This window comes from Aspergillus luchuensis, chromosome 5, assembly GCF_016861625.1.
Source record: "Aspergillus luchuensis IFO 4308 DNA, chromosome 5, nearly complete sequence".
NCBI classification, from domain to species: domain Eukaryota; kingdom Fungi; phylum Ascomycota; class Eurotiomycetes; order Eurotiales; family Aspergillaceae; genus Aspergillus; species Aspergillus luchuensis.
This window is the reverse complement of record NC_054853.1, coordinates 1527107-1549962: the sequence shown is the minus strand read 5'-3', so window position 1 is coordinate 1549962 and position 22856 is coordinate 1527107. Positions and strand designations below refer to the sequence as shown.

General features: G+C 48.6%; 8 protein-coding genes across 8 annotated transcripts; 3 read left to right on the top strand and 5 right to left on the bottom strand.

The window, feature by feature from the left end:
- Window positions 1-707: 707 nt before the first annotated feature.
- On the bottom strand, window positions 708-1352 carry AKAW2_50551S (uncharacterized protein; the record flags this gene model as incomplete). The annotated part of the gene is made up of 3 exons (XM_041690382.1): window positions 708-713; window positions 789-844; window positions 914-1352. 3 exons carry the CDS (start codon window positions 1350-1352, stop codon window positions 708-710), a joined length of 501 nt encoding a protein of 166 aa, XP_041543972.1.
- A 934-nt stretch (window positions 1353-2286) lies between these two features.
- On the top strand, window positions 2287-2691 carry AKAW2_50550A (uncharacterized protein; the record flags this gene model as incomplete). Its single annotated transcript, XM_041690381.1, has 1 exon — window positions 2287-2691. The coding sequence occupies one exon, from the start codon at window positions 2287-2289 to the stop codon at window positions 2689-2691; it is 405 nt and encodes a 134-aa protein (XP_041543971.1).
- A 983-nt stretch (window positions 2692-3674) lies between these two features.
- AKAW2_50549A (uncharacterized protein) lies at window positions 3675-4970 on the top strand (the record flags this gene model as incomplete). Its single annotated transcript, XM_041690380.1, has 1 exon — window positions 3675-4970. The coding sequence occupies one exon, from the start codon at window positions 3675-3677 to the stop codon at window positions 4968-4970; it is 1296 nt and encodes a 431-aa protein (XP_041543970.1).
- A 3147-nt stretch (window positions 4971-8117) lies between these two features.
- Window positions 8118-8617, bottom strand: AKAW2_50548S (uncharacterized protein; the record flags this gene model as incomplete). Its single annotated transcript, XM_041690378.1, has 3 exons — window positions 8118-8222; window positions 8291-8457; window positions 8524-8617. The coding sequence occupies 3 exons, from the start codon at window positions 8615-8617 to the stop codon at window positions 8118-8120; spliced, it is 366 nt and encodes a 121-aa protein (XP_041543969.1).
- A 2171-nt stretch (window positions 8618-10788) lies between these two features.
- On the top strand, window positions 10789-11136 carry AKAW2_50547A (uncharacterized protein; the record flags this gene model as incomplete). The annotated part of the gene is made up of 1 exon (XM_041690377.1): window positions 10789-11136. The coding sequence occupies one exon, from the start codon at window positions 10789-10791 to the stop codon at window positions 11134-11136; it is 348 nt and encodes a 115-aa protein (XP_041543968.1).
- A 9-nt stretch (window positions 11137-11145) lies between these two features.
- On the bottom strand, window positions 11146-11850 carry AKAW2_50546S (uncharacterized protein; the record flags this gene model as incomplete). Its single annotated transcript, XM_041690376.1, has 2 exons — window positions 11146-11652; window positions 11722-11850. The coding sequence occupies 2 exons, from the start codon at window positions 11848-11850 to the stop codon at window positions 11146-11148; spliced, it is 636 nt and encodes a 211-aa protein (XP_041543967.1).
- Window positions 11851-16026: 4176 nt separating this feature from the next.
- On the bottom strand, window positions 16027-19288 carry AKAW2_50545S (uncharacterized protein; the record flags this gene model as incomplete). The annotated part of the gene is made up of 3 exons (XM_041690375.1): window positions 16027-16680; window positions 16737-18722; window positions 18770-19288. 3 exons carry the CDS (start codon window positions 19286-19288, stop codon window positions 16027-16029), a joined length of 3159 nt encoding a protein of 1052 aa, XP_041543966.1.
- Window positions 19289-20961: 1673 nt separating this feature from the next.
- Window positions 20962-22353, bottom strand: AKAW2_50544S (uncharacterized protein; the record flags this gene model as incomplete). The annotated part of the gene is made up of 1 exon (XM_041690374.1): window positions 20962-22353. The coding sequence occupies one exon, from the start codon at window positions 22351-22353 to the stop codon at window positions 20962-20964; it is 1392 nt and encodes a 463-aa protein (XP_041543965.1).
- Window positions 22354-22856: the final 503 nt, after the last annotated feature.

Below are 22856 nucleotides of genomic sequence, written 5' to 3'. Positions count from 1 at the left end.
AAAAGAGGGCAGAGCGCACGAGAAACACCAAATCGAACGGCAGCATATGACCGCTTCACCGTCGGCACCCTGCACCCTATTCACAAACCCCGTTTGTTGCGGCTATGGCTGGGGGTTCGAGCAAAATAGAAAAAGAGCAGAAATTTCAAGTGGATGATATCGCGCATGATGATGTGCTTCTTAAAGCCAAAGTGAAGGAGTTGACGGGTGAAGACGTGATAGTGTCTGCAAAAAAAGCCGAGGTACATGATTTAGATTCTGTTGATTGGAGTACGTCTTGTGCAGTTCTTGTTCAGATAGACGGCGGAGTGGGTGCTGTGTATGTTCACGGAAATGAGTTGGACATTATAATGACAGGTCCGGACCAGGGCACTGGATGGTGGCTCATTATTCTAAGGCGAGGCCATAGTTGTCGTTTTTATGGGCAGCCTTCTGTTCGATATTTCCGGCGGCAAGTCTAGATTGGCGGAATTTCATAAATGCTTCACTGAACCCTATTGGCACTTCCAATCTAACTTCCAGGCAAGGAAGAGGTGTACCAGTCCAAGGCATAAGCAACCTCAGGTCCTGACGAGCAGAAATAAGTACACTTGAAAGTGTGCTTCTTCCCCAAGGATTTTCCGGAAAATCAAGGAAGTCGAGCAGTTCAGATTTTTGGAAAGGAAGGACCGATTGCAAAGGCTGGTTTTCCGGGCGAGGCAGTTGATTCATATCTATGTAGTGGTTAGTCATGCTTCATGAGAAAGACGTAATATAAAAATACCGTGTGCATTTCTTGGAGTGCTCACTTGTAGAGGATTCTCGTCTCGCCGGTCCAATTGAGCATGGTATTGATCCGGCATTCCTTCATTTCCATATTCAGAATCCGAGTATCTTATCATAGCAAACGGGTGGCGGGTGATCGGAAAGTTACCTCTTGAAGAGCCCTCTGGATTTTCACCTTCATGAAATAGCCTGTTATCAGAATCCATTCCTGTTGTAACCAAGTCCAGCCCACCACTGGTTGAGACTTCAGAAACTCTATCATCCTGGTGGATCGTCTTTGAGATATTTGCGTCGTCCAAATATTGCAGGCCGAACTCCACGCAGAGGTCCCGAGAGATATTACTGAGACTCCGCGGATGTTGCACGCCAGTCCACCATTCGGTCAATACCGGAGCGAGTCCATAATCGCGCTTCGAGCCAAGCTCGGTCACTGTCAAAGTCAAAGAGCGGAGAACACAAACATCCGCGCTGATCTCAAACAATGCGGTCAAGTTTCGTTTAGCTATGTCATTCCGTTGATGTGTTTGCCTTGGCTGCTTGGGGATATCGCTTTTCAGTAGTCGAAGAGCAGCTTTGCATCGCTGCATGAGACGAGCAGGCGGGGTGTAGTCTATAGCATCAAACTTTCTTCTCTCCGCTTCAAGTAAAGAGACTATATTTTGATCGACAGGTTTCATGGTGTGTTGACTACGTTTCAGCAACGCAGAAGAAGGTACATAGGCAGATGTGAGCAGATTTGGGCAGATGTGAGCAGGAACAGGCAGATGTAAGCAGGAACGGGCAGATGTGAGCAGATTTGGGCAGATGTGAGCAGATTTGGGCAGATGTGAGCAGGAATGGGCAGATATGAGCAGGAACGGGCAGATATGAGCGAAGGTGGGCGGAACTCGATAATAAATATAGAGACCTGAAAGCGCCTCCTTATTTGACAGGGTTCTTTGACCAATGATAGACGTGTGATTGATCCGTGGCTGAATACATGCGTGACAGGGCATTTGCAGTTTGCATAGCCGCCAACTTAGAAAGTAGGTCAGAGCGTCCAGCCGTTCACACGTTCATGGGGCGGACATCTTGGTAGTGGCCTGGTCCAACTGGAAAGACCACCATGTGAAGTCGGCAACTAATGTCGCTCATATGAAACATCTAACGCCGAATAGGTGTAGGTGCTATAATATGCATGGTGAATATGCATGCGCCTAATGATTGGTAACCCAAATTCATTCTTCGCGTATCATCCCGCAAACGATGTATGTCATCACTTCTGGTCTTGGTGCTCATCTAATGTATTTAATACCCCAAAGATCCTTCGAAGGCCTCCGATAAATTTGCTGTTCACCGAAGATCAACTGAAGTTCAAGCCTACGTTTTCAGACAAGTCAATATCTTGTTGGTAAGTGACTTCACTCCCTGAACCTATCTTGCCCTTGCCCCTTCTCTCTCACTTTATTGATTGTCTCTGTTGGCCTCTGAAGATATATTCTAACTTCTTGGACCAAAGATAAATAGCCATCTACAGCCAACATGTCGTCCACCTCCGAACTAAGTGTCGCCATCTACAAAGACGAAGGCATATACAAACACTGGAGCCTCTTCATTGATGGGCCGACAGACCCAGAGAAGATCATCCTCCATATCATGGGATCTTCGACCCGATACCGCTTCGAAATGAGAAACTCGAATGCTCGTTACTCGGCTACCCTCATTGAGCTGGTGTATCTGTGTCATGTGGATAATTCCAAGATCAATGCTATAAAGGACGCTGCCCAGAAGATGACAATCCCCAACGAACATCCAGGCTATAACTGTCAGGACTATATCCTTGAGCTTTTGGATCAGTTGGAAGAGGAAAAGATTATCGATCGTAGCAATGCGAGCTACAAAAGGAACAGAAAGAAGGTCGAGGACAAGCAGGAAGGCCTGAATTAGCGGTCGGCCGCCTCTATAGGGCTTCGATTTTCTATCTTTGTGGTTGACTATGGTCTTCCATTTTGATTATAGCATACAAGGAAATGTCTGGTGGCTCTATGCCGCTTTGCAGTGAGAGTTGTTCCCTTGTTGCATATATCTGTTTACAAATGCTTCTGTGAGACTGGTCAAAACCAAGAACCCGCCTAGGCTGCATATGTAACCTGCTAGCGTAGTATCTGGTCAAAGGGGACCAAATAAGTACTATCCTAAGTACATAGAGTTGAGGTCCTTGTATCCCATCGATTAGTGGCATGATTTTCGGGTTATGTATAGGGTGCTTACATGTGTTTACTAGTATACCATTTGGTTGCGTATGGTGCCTGATTGGGTGGTTGGTCGGCCAACATGATACCAGAGTACGTACTGCGACTATGTATTCGATTTGTTGTTCCCTCGTCGGGTTCAGTGCTCGGTCTCGCTTGCTAATTACCGGGGTCAGCAGCGGGTATATCTGTGGCCGCCTTCAAAGGGACAATTGAATGATGCTGGTGACAATTATCTGCTATTTCTGACGAGATCTCTAAATTTTAGCTTAAGCTACATTTGCCTATCACAGTTATACAGAGCGCTTTACGCATGAAGTCCAGCTGGAATGAGTGCGTTGAGGCAGTGTTGTAACAGGTGCGTCGCGATCGATATCCTTTTGGTCGCCTGATCCGATAGGGATTACTGCTAGGACGAGGCCAGTCATGGCAAGAATGTGGACCTTGTGTGAACCGATGCGCCGAGTCAACTCCCCATATCCAAAAATAGATTTTCTTTGCTGATGACTAATCTGCCAAACTTTGTTAATAAAGGCCACCAGTCCTCAAAGCCTCATTGTCCCGTTATAATCAGTTGAGGACCCTCAAACACATCGCGCTCATAGGTGTCACCGTCGCTGTCTCCTTTGGCAAAAAAAGTTCATTCTTTCGCCACTAACACACGTGCAATCAATCATCATGGGCAGCGCCCCAACGTCAATAACACTAGCCAACACGAACGCGGCACAATGGAACAGAGACCTTATGCTCGCGTTTCAGGCTGCGTTGGAAAACGATCCTGCAGCGGACCTGATGTCAATATTCCCTGACTTCTACCTCCATGAACATCGAAACGCTCAATATGATCGCCTACCTAAAGCTGCTAAGATCAATTTCCTGTTAATGGAAGACCTTCATGATACTCTGAGACAGGAACCAGAAGCCAATTTGCTATCAGCGTTCCCAAAGAATTATTCTCGAAGAATTGGAATAGCGGCGAGACCAAGAACCGATAGAGACCAGAAATTTCAGGAGGACAACCCCCCTGAGTTCAGAACTCGCCTCGACCTTGCGGAGACTGCTACCATCATCTATCCTCTGTCCCCAAGGGTGAATGCTCTGCTTGCAAAATTTTCAGGGCTGGGAGATCAGCCCACTAGTGCTGGAAATTCGCTTATGTTGTCCCTGAAACGACTGCTTTGGACCTCAGAGAAACTCTGGGAGAACCCTGCCAGAGGTGTGGTGGTTAAGTGTGACGAAGACATTGTTGCAAAAGTCGTGACTGGAAACAACGATTACACGGAGTACACGAGCATGCAATACCTTTTGGATCATGCACCCGACATTCCTGCTCCGAGGCCCCATGGACTGGTGGCATTCGGTCCCTTCCGCGTCATATTCATGTCGTACATTCCGGGCACCACCTTGGCCCAAACATGGCCCAGCCTGCTACATGAAGAAAAGCTCTCGATACAACGCCAGCTGGACGATATATTCTGCCGTCTAAGAACACTCCGACAAGATAATGATAATGCGCTTGGTGGAATCCGTGGAGAGGGAGTTAAAGAGCTTCGCGTCGATGAATGCGCCTCATTCAAGGGTATCACAACAGCGAAGGAATTTGAGGATCTGCAATTTTCCGCTCATCATCATGGCAGTACCACCTATGTCAGGCTTCTCCGTTCTTTTCTAGAACACGATGCGTCGACACTGGCGCGCGGTTCAGTGTTCACACATGGTGATGTCAGAACTACCAATATAATGGTACAAAAGGATCCCTTTTCCAACGGCAAATATGTTGTTACTGGAATTATCGACTGGGAGGATAGTGGTTTCTATCCCTTTTACTATGAGTGCACTGTGCTGACACGTAATTTGAGTTTGGTGGATGACGATGACTGGTATCTTTATCTGCCAGAGAGCATCTCTCCGTTGAAGTTTCCTGTGCGGTGGCTGGTCGATCGGCTCTGGCAGATACATCTTAAGACTACATAGTTCATCGTTTGACCAGTGATTAGGTTTAAGGAATATAAACTTGTCCGCCCTAGCCCAAATTTCACCATGTCCCTCCGGCCCAAAGCTCAAACAGTGGGCAGCTATTTGCAGACGACGGGTGTGAAGGGATATTGGCCCCCACTAGCTAGGCTCTATAGGCGGTCGGCGGTCATTAACTTTTTTGCCAACCTATCCCGCGAGTGCATCATTACAATCCTTTGTGGATTAAGTAGATTTTGCCGCAGCTGTAACTACGTTCAGTCTAATGTGAGCGAGACATGTATGAATCCTCTTCCAAGTGGGCCCGGGTGTGGGGCCGTAAACCGTACCCGGTGAAATATCAGGCACCAATAAAAGAAAGGGTTTCATGAATACAGATCGAAGGGGGAGCCAGGCCCTGAAAGGATGATAAACAATAATAACAAAAGGTGGATGTGGAGATATCTGGCTGCTGGAATAGCTATGGTTCAATTAGAAGAGAGATAATCGTTATCGAGTAGCCCGGGAGTACACCCCGCGACATTTACCGCCAATCGTCACTGCGTCCAGTGTAATGTAGGCGAGATATGTATGAAACCTCTTCCAAGTGGCCCGAGTGTGGGGCCGCATACCGTTCCCGTGAAATATTAGGCCCCACCGAAAGCAAGGGCTTCATAAATCCCGATCTTAAGGGAAGCCAGGACCTGAAGGGATGACGGACAATAGTACCAAAGGTGAAGGTGGCGAGAGATGGCTGCTGAATAACACTGGTCGATATAGACTGAGCTCCTCATAAAACTGGGAGCTGCCATCCGCCTGAGATATTTCTACGGTGTCGTACATTTTGACATGGCACAAGTAATAGGCATGAAGGAATGAAAATAGTGTATAAGTACATCCCTGGGACCAACCATGTGCCTTCGACCAAAGCGAATCAGAGTGCTTGAAATACCAATGTTATAATGTGGTCGAGTGTTGCAATCCTTCTGGGTATGAACGCGGCGTTGGCACTGTGTGGTAGTTATTCAGCGACATGTGAGCAAGTGAAGCTGACTCAAACCGGGTTATTGTCGGCAAATTGCTATTCGAGTAGCAGTGACACATGGAAGTCAAGTGAATTATCCTTAAATTATTGCTACGAGAACAATGGAGGTTTGATGGTTGAACAGAATATGTAAGCTGCCCCGTGATTTGTCGATTCCGGACTAGATTTACACCGGATGTAGGGGGCTTGCGTTCGAGACATGCTGTGGTCGCTTGGACGGCAGCAAAGGAGAGCGAATGAGAGTTGCATGTGGTGGCAACGGATTTCAGCAGCTGGTCGACTTGGGTGAGTTAGGTGGTCTGGGTTTACAAGCGTTTGCCGACTAATATGATAGATTACGTGATAATTAATTCGGATGGTGTTCTTGGGTGTTTCGATAACGTGGGATACGTGCTGCCCTGATATGCGGTCATTTAGGCGAGTGCTAAGCGCACGTACTTGACATTAGCGGATAGGCAAGACCAAAATTGCGAAAGTTTGCTGCATACCTATCGCCCGTACAGTACAAGAAGGCTCTGATTGGCTGCTGTTATCTGCCAGGCACTCGATGCGAGAAGCAGGGCCATCTCCGGGAGGATGCTCGTCTTTGAATGGCCATTCGTCCTTCTCACCCAGGAAATAATAGAGCGACCGGCCAATATATTGCGAGAGGATATGTTTGACACTTACTGCGAATAGCGTGCAGTTGGGCGCGGAATGAGACACTCGCAGAGTTGGAACAATTGTATCTGAGGCACCTACATGTTGTCATACCTATCTAGTCGGTACAGTAATACAACCTACTTCTCACTCTATTATTGAGTTTTCCCAATAACAACCATGCGTTGGCGTGATCATCGTCTGTTGCCACCCAGTGAAATCGTAGAGCTAGTAGCTTTCGATCTGTACACAGGATCAGGCTTGGGATATCCGAGCTGAACTTTTACATTTGGCAATAGACCGAACTACCAGGGCATAGTTTCGCTCTATGTATTTGAAGGCATGATACTACCTATTCTGTCGTCCTCCAGGACAGGGGTAAGGCCCGGTCGAGCCAGTCGCGGAAGGCCAGACAGTTGCTAAGTCCCAAGGTTACGTAATATGTCTCTTCCCAATGATCTGGCGCGGATTGACCATTCAAGGGAGCCCTGGCCTCCACGCGCACCAGTAACTGGGCGCTTACAGATTGCATCTCTAGAAAAGCACAGCAGCTCCTATAATGGAAGAGGTACTCCGTGGTGGAGATGCGACACTCGCATTGCTTCAATCGGACATCGCATGAACCAAATCGAGGGGCGATGGCTGATACCAATCAAACGAGCGGACAAGGCGCTAACTCCTTCCTTGGTGACTCCACAACCTGCGGGGCTTCAGGTACTTTGTACACCAGTCAAAAAGGTGGGCCTCGCACAGACATCAATCAGAGATCAGTACTATCCACGCCGTCACCTCAGGTTCCGGAAAAGCTGTGTACGGAGTAGACAGGTATACTGTAGATAGTCCGTCGGTCGCTACGGAGGAGTGGGGCTACACCGCGCGAGCAGCTTCGCTGGGTCAGAGCGTGTCCCTGGGGCCAAATTTGCATGCCATTCCCGGCGGCTCGACACCATTCAGAGTGCAACACACGATCGCAACTTCAGAACTCCTGGCATCTCACCTTCTGTTGCTGTACCGAACATTACGTTAGTCATACCAGTTAGTTATCCTTTGCAATATCCAGGCTTTTTTTGGGCATTTCAATGCTGCCGACCTTTACGCCCCGAGTAGTGAAAAGGCGGGGTCAGCTGACTCAAGATTGCTTGGTCGCTCGAGAGCGGATTCACTCGGGCAACGGCTGGTAGCATTGACTGCGAGAAAAAAAAAGCACCACTGGAGCAGTAGCCATTCCTCGCGGTGGACAAGATCCCGTGGTTTGTGATCAATGCACCGTATTGCTTGACTAGTGCCTTCAGTGAATGGACTTGGGGGCCCTGACAAAGCCGGGCAAAGTCGATGGCCTGGGACAGTGAGACGGTAACTTGCTGCATGGCGTATCGGAAGAACTAGGCTGTCCGCGAAAAAAAGTCCCATCGCAGTGAGAGTCCCAGGTACCTAATTATAGGGGCATGGCGGCATTACTCATCAGGTACATCCCTCCGACCACGCTAGTGGAGCCACAGCACACAAACATGTTGCCCCTCCCACAGACCACAAGTCACTGTGAAGTCAACCGAATGACGCCGTGTTCCTAGGCTAGGGAAGGTTCCGAACTGTCGATCAACGAACCGTACTTAGTAGTGGTTTCCATGCCCATACGCCAAGCGACGGAATACGCTACCAAGTAAAACATAAAATGCCCGGTGACGACGGCAATCTTTCTCGTCTCGATCGACGTTCTTCTGATGGTTTCGATGGCCTGCTTGCGCCAGCAGGCTTTTTCTCCTTCCTCTAGCGACTGGAAGGCCTCAAGTCCACCAGGTACGATATCGGCAATAACAGCGGAGCCTTCATGGTAGTTGAATAATTCTTCACCCAATTCTCGTTTAAGTCGATCAAGTAGAATTGACTTACCCACCCCTGATATTCCATAAAGACCAATAACCACTGCTTTCTGAGGCACACAATGGCTGCTGCCCTCGCGTGAACAATGGCTAGCGTTATCCATTGTCGGCTCGTATGAGAGTCAGTAGGGGCCTTCCGAGACAAGTTCGGTCAATATATCTTGTGGAATATCCAGAGTCGTCTATGAAGAGTGGCTACTTATGCTATCGCAAAGAGCGGTGCTGGCTTATGAACCAAGTAAGCAGGGAGAATGGGCCCCTCTCTTGACGGATGTACATGTGAGCTTTCAAGACAAGGGTACTACTCAAGACAAGGGTACTACTCAAGACAAGGGTACTACTCAAGACAAGGGTACTACTAAGGAGGCCACGCCTCGTAGTCAACTTGCTCTCGACTAGACCCCAATCGAGCCGATAACTATTTGAGTCCTATAGTCTACATCGTTCGAGCGAATGAGCTGTGAGGAATATTGTGTTCACTGCACTAGCGCAGCGAATGAGAACCCTTGAACAAAGCCGGCTGCTCTAGCCTCTGGTTAAAAGTTGCTGCATTGGCAGAGAATTTGGTCCGCAATCAGGCGTCTGAGTGAGAACCACATCAAATATTTCCAAGATACGGACAGATTGAGAGTTGGTGTGAAGGAAGCTTTTCAGCGTGCCAAATGACATCCTCAGAGATTTCAAGTCGAGGTGTTGGAGACCGATGCTGCGCCGACAGAGAAGTTCGATTGGAAAGCCATCGCCAGCAACCTGTATGGACGGAATATCCCGGAGGAGATGCTCAAGGCACTCTGCCAGCTCGCTGCGCTCACTATTGGTCGAGAAAGCGGGGTAAAACAGGTTGGAAAGGCGAATGACTCTCAAGTCGAGACCTTGCTGCCTGGAGCTGCTGATACCCCTGGCAAGGGTACAGACCTGAGTCACATTGTACTTCCTGTCCTGACATAGCGTGTATAAACCTAGTGGATCTTGCAGTGGTACGCTTGCGTCATCCTGTTTCTGGATACGGATTGTTACTTTCTGTAATCGAGGGAAAGACACCAGAAAATTGATGGCTCACTGCATGTCGGCGTCGCCGATGCTGGACTGATTCGCAACCCAGAGAGCCGCATTAGGGAATGTGATATGCATGCTCTCCGCGGGTTTTACCACGTCCCCGGCGGTGCTCACTGGCCCAAGATTGGGAAAGCCGGTGGCGTAATGCACTAGGCACAGCTGTTACCCAAGGACGTCACTTGATGTTCTTTGCGACAGAAATTATTACCTGCTTTGGCTCTACCTAACTTAAACCCTAGAGATGTGATAAAATGACATATTCGGGATTCTCTGACATTGTCCAAGCGGGCAAAGCTCTCTTCTGTAAAAGTCCAGAATGACATCGCCAGAGATAAATGGCAAACATCGCTCTCTGAGAGGCGTGAGACGCGCGAAATCTCACTTACCGCTGGGAGGTGAAGATGGTCCAGGATCAGGCAAAAGATCTCTCCTGGTAAAGCCTCCAACAATGTTTTCGTGTTCATTCTGCTCTTCAAGCATGCGGGCGGCGCTGACATTATCGTATATTTAAGTTATTTCGTGAGCTGCTTCCAAGATACTTTGAAAGAGGTACGGAATAGCCCAAGCCCTTGAAGCATTTCTGCATGCCACGTTCTGAGCAATGTACTCGATTTTTATGTGAAAGGGACCTTAGCCTGTACTCCCCCGCGAGTTTATCCTTTTGCTTATGCATTGGCCTCGGTCGGGTAGATCTTTACCGCCAATATCGGGCGCTGTGTTGGAAATTTACGAAATAAAGCACGAGATGGATTTTCAGGCATCGAGAATTACCCAAACTCCAAAATGTGAACTTCACCGAATGGAGGAACATGGCGAATTTCAATTAATAAATTCTCGTGACGTCTCCAACTGGGCAATCCGGTTGTGCTACGATCAGCTGCCACCTCGACGAGAAAGACAGGGGGTTGTAAATGTTCTTTACGTTATTGGGACTCTCAGTCGAGTAAAGGTATCTACGATGCGCAAGGACATGGACGCGAAACTTTCGAAAGCTAGAGAACAGCTGCTCTCATTTGGCTGCGACCTGAGATTCAACCTCACGATCTTTCCGCTCGATGTTCCGTCCGGCGTTAAGTCTCAGCCCACCGGTGACACGGACAGGGTATATGGTGCCGCTGGTGAACATGGATGAAGCGGAAACTGCGTCAAAGCAGCACTAAAGAGCATACATGGGAGTTCAACAACTCCGGGTCTCTCGGAAGCGGCTTTGGAGGCTGACATGCATATATTTGGAGGCAACGAAGCCTCGCCCGACACGATGTCGCCGGTGCCATACGAGCCAAATTACCTGGCATATTATTATGCAACCGAAGACGGGATGGTTGCGAATGATCATCGCTATGTTATCGGAAAAACCACGGGGTTGGGTATTTTTCTGCCTGCAGTAGCGGAAGCATTAGCGCGAGGGGGAGACTGGACGGGAGGCAAGGTTCTACAGGAGTGGTTCCCCGACGTCGTGAAAGATCATGCGGATTGGCACGCAGTTGTCGGCCCTGAAGCTACAAGCCGTTCGACGTGGATGGAGAAAGGATACATCATTCGCCATTCTCGTTCATCGTGTACCTAGCCATCGGCTCTATTGTGAAGCGCTGGTGCCTTGGTCCCCTTGGGCATGCACGGCGGACACAATGACTGCCACGTTCTCCTCCTCCTGCGTCGGTCCGTCCGCACCGCCCGCTGCCGGAGCTTCCGTCATCTGGAAATTCTCCCACTTTTCAAACACGTCAATCACACCTTTTCGTAATTTTTGGATCGCTGCTCGAAAGTGGCACAAGCGGGCCTCCTCGTCCTGGCAGCGACGGTTCAACTGGGTGTTTTCGTCGACAAGGCAGGCGTGGGCGATCTGCATCTGACTGATTTCCTTCTCGAGGCGCGAGCTCTCGGCATGCTGCGCGACGTACGATTCCCAGAGGCGCCGGAAGAGGGCCACCAGTCGCGCGGCTTGCTCTGCAAGGACTGGGTTTTGATCATCCAGCTGCTGCAACTCGCGCATCAGGGGCCGGAATGCCTCGGCGGCCAGGCCAATGGAAGCGACCTTCTCATCTTTTGACAGCGCTTCCTTGGGAAGTGGCGGTGCCATGGCCTACAAGATGTCAGCTCATGTCGATATCTGGAATGCTGTATATGCTTCGTGCGACAAGAATGTGAGTACCTTAGACGACTGCTGGAATGGTTCAACAGCTTTTGACGTCTTGTCGTTGTCACGGTGTCCCGGGCCTGGTCCCGCCCAGTCCTCGCGCTTGCGCTTGACCGGCCGTCCCCGATCAATAAAGTCATTCATGTCGTTTGGTAATGCTTGTGCTGAAATGGGAGAGTGGTTGTGGATGCTTCTGGTCCCGGAACTCATTGCAGTGGCTCCTTTTATACGGCGAGTACTATGGTGCCAGACTTGCTCAAAACTGTCCCCTTTTGAGTAATCGCATCTGGGAAGCTTGCCTTGCCTGGCCTTGGTCTCGAACAGCGATTTACCCACCGTCCTCTAGAAACCCTCTTTGGGGATTTCAATCGTGAGCCGAGTTTGGTTCGCCGTGTTCTGGTGATGATAGTTTTGCCCACACCCTACAGCACAGCGACGGTCAAGTCAGCCGCGGGCAGTTGCACGGCTGGTGGGTATAATAACCACAAAAAGGTTCTTCATTGACATGGCTGGGGATATCCTGTGGTAGATGCTAGCAATATAGGATTTTGTGGGTCCCGCAACATTTTTGTGCTAACCATGCCATGCGTTTTGGATGCCCTTGCATGCTTCAAGATTGGTCAGGGCGAGCGTATTCTTGGTGCATGTGGCCATGACCGGGCCTCGATCCTGGGAGCCGGGTAGAAATGGATCATCCAGTCTCAAGACAATGGATTTTCTCACTTGTCTAGTCGATAAGTATCGGCCACTCAGGCCACGTACATCTGAAAACAGAAGAATTAAATACGCATATATATCTAGAGTTACCGCTATTGTGGTCTTAACTGATGACCTTAAATGCTGTAGCAACACAGACTATTATAGCTGAAAGCAGCATGAGTACTCATAATAGTATGCGAGTAAACTCAGAGAGTGCAGAATTGGACGATTCCATTGCTACGAGCACAACCGCCTGGCCCTCAAGATAGCAGTATCCACCAAGGCAAAAAATAGCGACAACTTTCTCTGTTCTCGTAGCCGACAGGCTCTCGATGACTGAGATATTCTGTCTTGAGCACACGGTACCAGCAGTACGTTGCCCACCGTTACCCTCAGTTTACCATGGCTACCGGTTCTGGTCGGCCAGATTGCCTGGAGACTTTCAGCGGTTCTCCACCTCAACATGGAGATTTGACCCTTTCGTTCTGACCTTATCCATCCATAGAGTAATCCGGAAGGTCACGTTTGAATCTTCACTCCCTCGCAAGCGCAGTTTTTCCAAGACCACAAATAGCGCAATCACAGACAAGACTGTGTCGACGCCTCGAAGCTGGGAAATATGTGAGAATCAAACAAGAAAAAACCCACTACAAGGCTTATACCCCTGAATGGCGAGCAAAAAAAACCTCAGCGGTGGTGCTGGAACTAAGAAAGCCCCAACAAACCTTAATCGAGCGTGCCAGTCGCCGTGGCCTAGGAACCCATTAGACTCAGGTCAGCGAAACAAAGAAAAATTACCCACTCGACCCAATGCCATCTGATCCATCCATGGCGTTGCCTCGTACGGAACTTGATGCAACCTAGGTCACGCTTCTCCCCGTGCCACGATCATGTGGAGCCCGGGAATCACTCTGGCGCAGGTGCATTCTTCTCTCATCGAGGGTGTCACTCTTCTGCCTATCTTGACAAGAAGACGTGGGCCTAATGAAAAAGGCCAATACTATACAAAGTAATGAAATTCAGGTTTTACTGATATAGTACTCGATCATCCCAGTTTGTCCCATTGAGTTTCAGGTCGGAAAGACGAGAAGCTTCCCAAGGTGAATTTGAGCAGCTTCGAGTGCATTACGCAGAAAATGACGTCCTAGTGGATTACCCAAGTCGACAGCGGTCGGGTACTGGGCACCGGTGCTCTAGAAACTGGAAAGTACTACGACAAAGGGAGGAATCGGTAGTCATTGTGCTCTGTCGGACCACGGTTGCCCAACTGTTTCCAAGTGGTCTCCACTGAGCCCACTGGTCAGATCTGGAACCGTTTTCCAAGTATCGTTGTGTACTTGAGACGCCTATTGACCAACGGCGCCGTTCCATGGGTCGCACACATCTTCGCCCTGCCCACGCCGATCCTATTTTCCCCCAGATGGCGTCTTGAACCGAGGCTTGCATGGTCATTTGGGGAGGTGGGTTCGGGATTTGCTCTTCGTTTAAGGCCAGGATATGCCCCAGGGCAATTGGTAGGAGAGAGCACACGCAGAGATGGCCAGATGCCCACCCCGCACTTGAACGACCATTGAGGTCCATTTCGACCGCATGACGGTTCTGGTAATCGAAGTCGGCGAGGCTGGATACTAATGCTGCACGGTTGGTCTTGCCGGGCGACCGGAGCGCTTGGAGATATAAGGCCGGCGTCTCCCAGTCTTGTTCGCTCCAGGACCAGGCTTCCCGTCCTCACTCACCGGAATGCGCAAGCGCAACAGTGTGCACCTTCACAGGAATGGCGGGCCTGTGTCGTATCAATCTCTCCGGAGATAGCCCCTGACAGGAGTGGTGGGCCTGTTTAGTATCAATCTCCCCGGAGATAGCCCCTGACAGGAATGGTGGGCCTGTTTAGTATCAATCTCTTCGGAGATAGCCCCTGACAGGAGTGGTGGGCCTGTTTACAGGCGGTCTCGAAATTCCTCTGACCATCAAACACATGACTATTGTTATCTGGCCCCACTACCAAGATCTTAGCGCGAGCCGATTATTTGAGCAACATCCAATACGTTACGATCTGTATTTGACGAAACATTGTGACGGTTTTGTTAGTATATATCACGTAATAACTTACGAACATATGTGTCCTACCGCAAATCCAACGCATAAATGATGAAATGGTGAGCAGTCACATGACTCAGGAAGTTGGCTCGCAACAACTTCTTGAACGCCACTTGCTAGAAATATCAGTGTTTTACCACCGCCTACTAGGACAGCTGAAAATTCAGGAAGCTTCTATGATATTGCAGAGGCTATATAATGCCCCCTTCTCCCTTACCCTCCTTTTAGAAAGAGATTTAATAATAAGAAAGTCAGGAATACAGACCACTACATGATACCTCACATGACAGAGAATACAATCATAACAACTCTGCCACTCATACTACCGACTGCAATAGTGCTGTTTTTGACCATTGATAAGAAAGGATGATAATTCAAAAATAGCCATAGCTCTCTTTGACCCTGCACAGTAATCCATCAATCTACTTCCAGAGATACCTCTACCACCTTCTCGGAGGAAATTAAGAAGCTTTCATAGCAGTTTCGGATATCAAAAAATCCTATGTTACTAATCAGTAGTAGCAGGTGCTCCGAAAATTCAACACTGGTAGCCACATCATCAGTACTTATGTCATACTTGAGAGCGCCCATGGCCGCATCCCACAGTTTAATAATCTTGTCCCCCGAGCCGGATGCCAGCAGCTGCCCATTATTTAAAAAGGTAACTGAGTAAACTGGATCAGAATAGCCCTCCAATGTATACTTAAGAGCGCCCGTGGCCGCATTCCATAGCTTAATAATCTTGTCATACGAGCTGGATGCTAGCAGCTATCCGCTGTTTGAGAAGACAACCAAGTAAACCCAGTTAGAATAGCCCTCTAATGTATGCTTAAGAGCGCCTGTAGCCATATTCCACAGCTTAATAATCTTGTCCCGCGAGCCGGATGCCAGCAACTGTCCATTATTTAAGAAGGCGACTGAGTAAACCGGATCAGAATAGCCTTTTAATATATACTTAAAAGCGCCCGTAGCCGCATCCCACAGCTTGATAGTCTTGTCATGCGAGCCAGATACCAGCAGCTACCCATTATTTAAGAAAGCGACCGAGTAAACCAAACCAAAATAACTTTCTAATATATACTTAAGAGCGCCCGTGGCCGCATCCCACAACTTGATGGTCTTGTCATGCAAGCCGGATACCAGCAGCTACCCATTATTTGAGAAGGCAACCGAGTAAACCCAATTAGAATAGCCCTCCAATGTATGCTTAAGAGTACCCGTGGCCGCAACCCATAGCTTAATAATCTTGTCATACAAGCCGGATACCAACAGCTGCCCGTTATTTGAAAAAGCAACCGAGTAAACCAGATCAGATTAGCCCTCCAATATATACTTAAGAGCGCCCGTGGCCGCATCCCATAGCTTGATAATCTTGTCACGCAAGCCGGATACCAGCAGCTGCCCATTGTTTAAGAAGACAACTGAGTAAACCCAGTTAAAATAACCCTCCAATGTATGCTTAAGAGCGCCCGTGGCCGCATCCCACAGCTTAATAATCTTATCCCGTGAGCCAGATACCAGCAGCTACCCGTTATTTAAGAAGACGACCGAGTAAACTGGATCAGAATAGCCCTCTAATATATACTTAAGAGCACCTGTAGCTGCATTCCACAGCTTAATAATTTTATCCCCTAAGCCGGATACCAGCAGTTGCCTGTTATTTAAGAAGATAACTAAGTAAATCAAACCAGAATAGCCCTCTAATATATGCTTGAGAGTGCCCGTGGCCGCATCCCATAACTTAATAGTCTTGTCATCTGAACCGGATGCCAGTAGCTGCCCATTGTTTGAGAAGGCGACTGAGTAAACTAGATCAGAATAGCCCTCTAATATATGCTTAAGAATGCCCGTGGCCGCATCCCACAGCTTGACAGTCTTGTCCCCCGAGCCGGATACCAGCAGCTGCCCGTTATTTGAGAAGGCGACCGAGATAACCGCGTAAGAATAGCCCTCCAGCATTTGCATCTCTGGATCCCAATACTCTTCTACCTTTAGGCCTCTGGATAACCAAGCAGGAAGTTCTCTTTCATAGATCTCTCTGATCAACACTTTATGTGGTGCAAAAATCAGGCCAGAGCTGTACAGTTGCAGTGGTGCCATATCAGCAATTTGTGCAAATTTTAGGATAAACCTGCACGCATCTAATAGGAGAATATGCATTTCGTTACTAGATTTATCCTAGATTTACCACTTGTATTAGTTGGTCAGCTGCCATAAGCTAGTTCATTACTCACTTTGGTCAGTTGGAGCAATGAATTCACTGCAATCATGGCTTCAGGTATTATTCCCAGAATGCCCATGGCTTCAAACCAATGAAAGAAGTGTTTCTTCAGGAATGTGTGCACTTTTTCAAGGATTCTGGTTGGTGCTGGACCTTGGGTTAGATGGTAAACCCAGTAACGACAGGCATACTGAAGAGCGGATGGAATATATCTTGCTATAGAATCAGGGCGTATTTCTGTTCGGCTCGTCCCATAGCTTGACAGTTCGCAAATATTTCTTTTTAGAGAACGTCCCATAACTGTAAGACACTGGCTGGCTATGAGCTCATGCTTTGCCTTTTTATCCACCCAGAAGTGAGCCGTAGCCTCTTGGTCTTTCATACGATCATCCACAAGGTAATCATGAAAGGACAAATGCAGGGTCCGTATAGGTAGTTTTGGATCGCTGGGTATTGACAGGACTGAATGGAATAAGTTCAGATGAATGCTAATCTGGCGTTCCAAATCGAAGGTGCTATCGTGTTTCGATGTTCCAAGCAGCAGCTCCGCAAGAGAGCTCAATGAAAGTGGATTAGCAAGAAGAATGATTACACCAATAATTCTTTGAAACTCTTTAATTAGCTTATACCGATCCGTAGCATCCTGGACAAGGAGTTGGTTCAGAACCGGTCGGTATGTGCTATCCATCTTGGATCCTGTAGAACCAGAGAACTCCCGAAGCCGCTGATCCGGGTCAAAATGCCTATCGGCCACGAAACGACACACCGTGGCTGCAAAGATAAAGAGCGGACGAGCTATCATTGCTATGGCTTCGATTTTTTCCTCTCCAGGCCAGCCGGGGGGAAGAGCATGCCGGCGCTTCTGCTGTATTTTGGAGAATTCTTCTCTGAGATATAAGGTGATGTCATGTTTTATCACATCTTCATCCAAATCTTGCAGGATAGTATTCTGGTACTTGCTCTTATCGATTTCATCAAACCCACAACGGATGGGTATCTCCGGCCGGCTGGTTAAGAAGAATCGGATTGCCATATTTGTTGCCGTCTCAACCTCGGGTAAAAGGTCGAGGATGATTTCCATGTCCTCCTCTGGTTCGCATTCATCTAGAGCGTCGATGACAATTACTGTAGATTTCATGACTTTGCCATGATCGACAGTGAGCAATGGCTGTAAGATGAGCTTATTAAACTGATCTCGAAGTGAATTTCCGGGAATTGCAGGATCATCTTCGATAGCTTTTCGGATTCCGGGGACCATTTGAGGGATGTGCACTGCTAATTGCTTCACAATTGTTGGAAAGAACTTTACTGCCGAGCCCCGATCTCCCTCGCCCCGTTTGAAAAAGAAACTTGCCCCGAGCATGTCATCCTCTTTGAACATTCGGGCTACCGTTCTCGCAATAGTAGACTTGCCAGTGCCTGCCATTCCGCTCAACCAGAAGATACATTTGTCACTGGACCTACCCCAGTCCTGCACCTGCCGAAGCAACTCTGTTCGCGTTCCAGCAAGGCATTCATCCTCATGCTGGTCCTCAAAGGAGCCAAAAAAAGCGCCCTTGGCAAAAGGAAGATTTAACATATCAACTGCATCACGTACTTTTTGGAGATCCCCGGTCAATTGATCGAGGTGATTCAGAATATCCTCTGCTTCCTTTTTCCGACGCAAGTGCTGGTCCAGAACCAGCCATTGGTGCAGGTAGGACTCCTCTTCCTTGATCGAGGTTTTGAGCTGCGTGAGTGGCTGGCTTGTAATAGCCGTTATGCTCACCATGATGTCTCTTCCCTTGTTGGACTGTTGTACTCTCCGTACCTCGGTGCAGTATCGCAAGATTGCCACATACACCCTGATAATCGACCGTTTTTTTTCGGCATTCACTATGTTAGGGTCTCCATCCCCATAATACTGTTCTTCAATGAAGGCACAACGAGTCAACAAGTCCGCCAAGTATTCTGACGAGCTAAATAGAGCCCCTCGGAGCTCTGCATGGTTCTTAGCCATCTAAATCATTAGCTGATTGTCTGGCTTGGCTGGTGCAAGAACCGTACCGTTAAACCAAGGGAAACTATCGCCCAAGCACTGGAAGCGTACCCAGTCGGATCAAATTTCACAATGTTATCGACAACATCTTGGAAAGACAGCACTGAGTTTATTATTTTATCGGCTGTGGCCCGAATGCCATCCTTTCCCTGCTTTTCCTTGTACTGCGCCTTTGTTGCCTCAACTACCTCGTCCAGTTTTTCTCTGGTTCGTGCATTGCCAGGATCCTGAGACTTTGTCCCGGTAAGCGGGAAAAGCACTGCTATACTGTTCGGGTCGCTCTCTGTTAACGCTTCGTACGCCATCTGCCAAAAACCCTTCGTGTTGTGGTCGTTGGTTTGGGAACTGTCATATTTAGAACTGGCTGGATCACCCTTCGCGTCCAGATCTGCGGTGACGTTTGAAATGCTTGATTTAAGGGTAATAAAATGTGTATGTTTATCTCTTTTCCACTTTTTGAAAGTAGTCTTCACGCGTTCGGTGATGCTGTGTGACTTATGTTGATTTGAAGCACTAGGAGCATCCATATTGTAAGCCCGTGATATCGCTATGCAAAAAGCTTTGGTCGTGGGGATACGAAGTAAAGTTCGCTGTGAATGAGTTCGGAAGCAGGAAGGAAAAGGACTAGGGGCAGTCTGGCTATTTCTGGGAAAATATCGGCGGGGAAGGCAGGGGAGTGGTCTTCAGCCAGCCATTGGTTACAGAGAGGCCTGTGTTGACGCATCATGCTTGTTTGCTTTTTTCTAGCTGATAATCGAGGGCCATGACTCCTTCGGAAACTGGGTAACATTTGACGGTGGAACTCAGTTAGATTCGGGAGTTGAATGATTCATATCTGACGGTTGGTGCGGCTTCCCTAAGAGTTCAACTGAATTGAGACAGGGAAGGTGGTTCACCCACCAATTGTGACTACCAGTGCCCATGTTCTCACCAGGATTAGGCTTGGATGGGAGAAGTACCCTCCGAGGAGCGGTGGGGTTTGACAAGCGATGCTACCGACACCATCGTCCAAACAGGGCGAGCCACGATCGTGCGGTCGGGCACCGGAGTCATTATCGGGCCGTGCTGACAATCGCGGGTTTCGTTCCGCAAACACCACGTAGCAGGTTGTGCTCCCTACCACCCTACCACAGAGCTACATCCCACATGTATCGAAGATGCCGGCAAATCTGAAAGCTCCACAACTCGAGCAGATTCAGCATATGATCGAGAACGGGTCGTCGACGAGAGCTGAAATCGCCTTTGCCGCTGGTTGTAGCAAGCAAGCTGTAACATATATCCGTCAGAACCTGGAGGCGTTTGGCAATGTCAGAGCCCCCCGGAATAGCGTCGGCCGCCCTCGCAGTATCACCCCAGCGATGCTTGAAGCCGTGTTGGGACGCTTGAAGGAGAAACCAACTCTTTACTTGGATGAATTAGTGGTTTTTATATATGATGATTTCGGAAAGCGTGTAACCAAACAGAGTCTAAGCAGGACACTTGCTTCTATTGGATGGTCGAACAAGGCAGCTCGGCAAAGAGCAAGGGAACAAAATGCAGATTTACGAGACTTTTACCTGCATAGTCTATCCCCTTATTCGTCATACCAGCTGGTATACGTGGATGAGTCGGGCTGTGATAAGCGGATAGGATTTCGGCGAAGTGGCTGGTCTCCTCTTGGTGTGACACCAATTCAGATCTCTAAATTCCACCGTGATCAACGTTATCAGATACTGCCTGCCTACACCCAGAAGGGTGTTCTCTTATCTCGAGTCTTTCAAGGCTCAACTGACGCCAGTATGTTTGAGGATTTCATCGAGCAGCTTCTCCACCACTGCAACCGATGGCCAGCGCCGAGGTCCGTAATCATCATGGATAATGCATCCTTCCACCGTACAGAGCGGGTTAAACAGATGTGCCTGAATGCAGGAGTTAAGCTGCTATACCTACCACCCTACTCCCCCGATCTTAACCCTATTGAGGAGTTCTTCGCTGAACTCAAACAATTTATCAAGCGGAGGTGGTATGAGTACGAAGATAATCCAGATCAAGGATTCGATGCTTTTCTTGAGTGGTGTATTGGAGTTGTTGGTTCAAGGGTGCAGAGTGCTGAAGGCCATTTTCGGCATGCAGGTGTACTGATAGACGAATATATATAGCATTTCTCGGCTGTACCACACATAGGAAGATAGACTATGGAGAATGACCAAAGACAACGCAATTAACATAAATCTGACTCCCCACCATTCTGATAACAATAAAAGTTGTCTACCCAGTATCTAATATCCCTCACAAATCGACGAGCAATCCCCCATTTTACTCCGCGATTTTTGAAGTATTCAGGATCACTTAACTCCTCAATTTGGTCCAAGTCTAACCCATCACCCAGAGCCACGTCACATGCTTTGCGAAATTCATCCTTCCATGACTCATTCGCAACCTGTGACTGTTGCCAGTCACAGTAGGCCTGGACGTTGGCGTCACGAAATCCTGCTATTTTAAGCCGCGAAGCCTTGGTGGAACAGGTGGACGCGTCTTCCGGGGCGGGTGGCGACGATGACATACCCGGCTGCGTGGCGTGCGCGGGAAGCACATTTGTGATGGTAATCGGCGGGTAGGCTGACTCTGATGGAAGGCGACTACGACTCTTTGCCCCTTCAAGCCGCCGCCTCTCAGCCCTATAGATTTGCTCACGGATCATGCCAGGCACGTCTTCATGGGTCTCCAATCTCTTCCCACTCTTCACGTACCGGACTAGGCTCAAAAGCTCATCTCTATACAGTTTATAATGTTTCTTCCCGTACGGATCCTGCCAACAGTGCGGCCCTAACTCACACGACCCGGGGCAGCGCATTACCATGTAGACATGCCTCCAGGCCGCAGGCTCTCCGGTTAGTTCCTCCTCCGTGTTGACGTCCCGATCAAGATCCTGGAGCATATTCTGGGTGGCAGAAGATGCACCTCGTTTGTCAGTCGCTCTGCGACTGGCTGTAGAGTCCTGGTTGTCATCTACATAGTTGAATGATATTAAGAGTTTCAATTTCTTGCCGGCAAGGAAGTGATGGCCCCATTCAAGAAGCTGTCTCTCGATATCAAGCCAGTCAATATCTGTTTTATCAAACTGTCGAGTAAGTTTGTCACGCCGAGGAACCGTCACCACAATGGACGTGTCGTCCAATGCAATCTTTTTGTGTGGATATTTCAGGCATAGCTTCTCTCTCAACTTTGGTTGGAGGAACAGCCTCCAATAAAATCCAGGGGCAAGAACCAGATCTTGTTCCGTATCTTTGATCACAGTCTTTGTGTTGAGAGTGACCTTCCATTCAATCCAATAGTGAATACAGGTGGGTGGGTCCTCATCATACGTCTTCCCTTCAACCCAGTCTCCGTACTGGAGGAGCGGAAGGTTATCTGTGTGGGAGGCGCGTGGTTGAGGGGCGGGGTACTCAAGGGGGGACGGAGAGTTGGCGTTGATAAGGCTAAGACTTGACGGCGAGGAGGTACGACTGAAATTTCCGGGAGTGGGTGCATACCATGGCGACTCGTCGCATCGCCACGATTCGTTTCGGTATGTGGCGTCATCATTTCCAGGGCTAAATAATCCCGAGCTCATCTCTTTAGTGATTGAGACTCCTGTGGTTAGCAATATCGGGTCAAAACTCGCACACTACGCTGCCTCAGCAGCTGTTGTTCGCCGGCGAACAACGGTTAGTAAACAACAGCTGCAGGCGGGGAGGATTGGGAAACGACCGTCTTATTTTGTCACATCAAACAATAGAAAGTGTACTGTGCGTTTATTGACTGCATAAGTTACAACAAGGCAGCGATACGTGGTTTCCAGAAAGGGGAAGTTGATGCCACATGGCTCGTCTGCGAGGGACCAGGAACAGGCGTTCCTGGCTCCCTGAGATCTACGGTGCCGGGGCGGGAGGTTCCATGTACTTCCATGGGTATCTCCCGTGGTTAAGTATTTCGTGGTGGGATTGTGCAAATTAATAAGCCATTAGCATAAGGGCATAATTCAATACCGTTTTATATACGTTTCAGGTATTGTACCATCAAAATTCCTGGCCAACCCTCATTCTTAAGCGCGTGGCTCTCTATAACTTCCCCGCT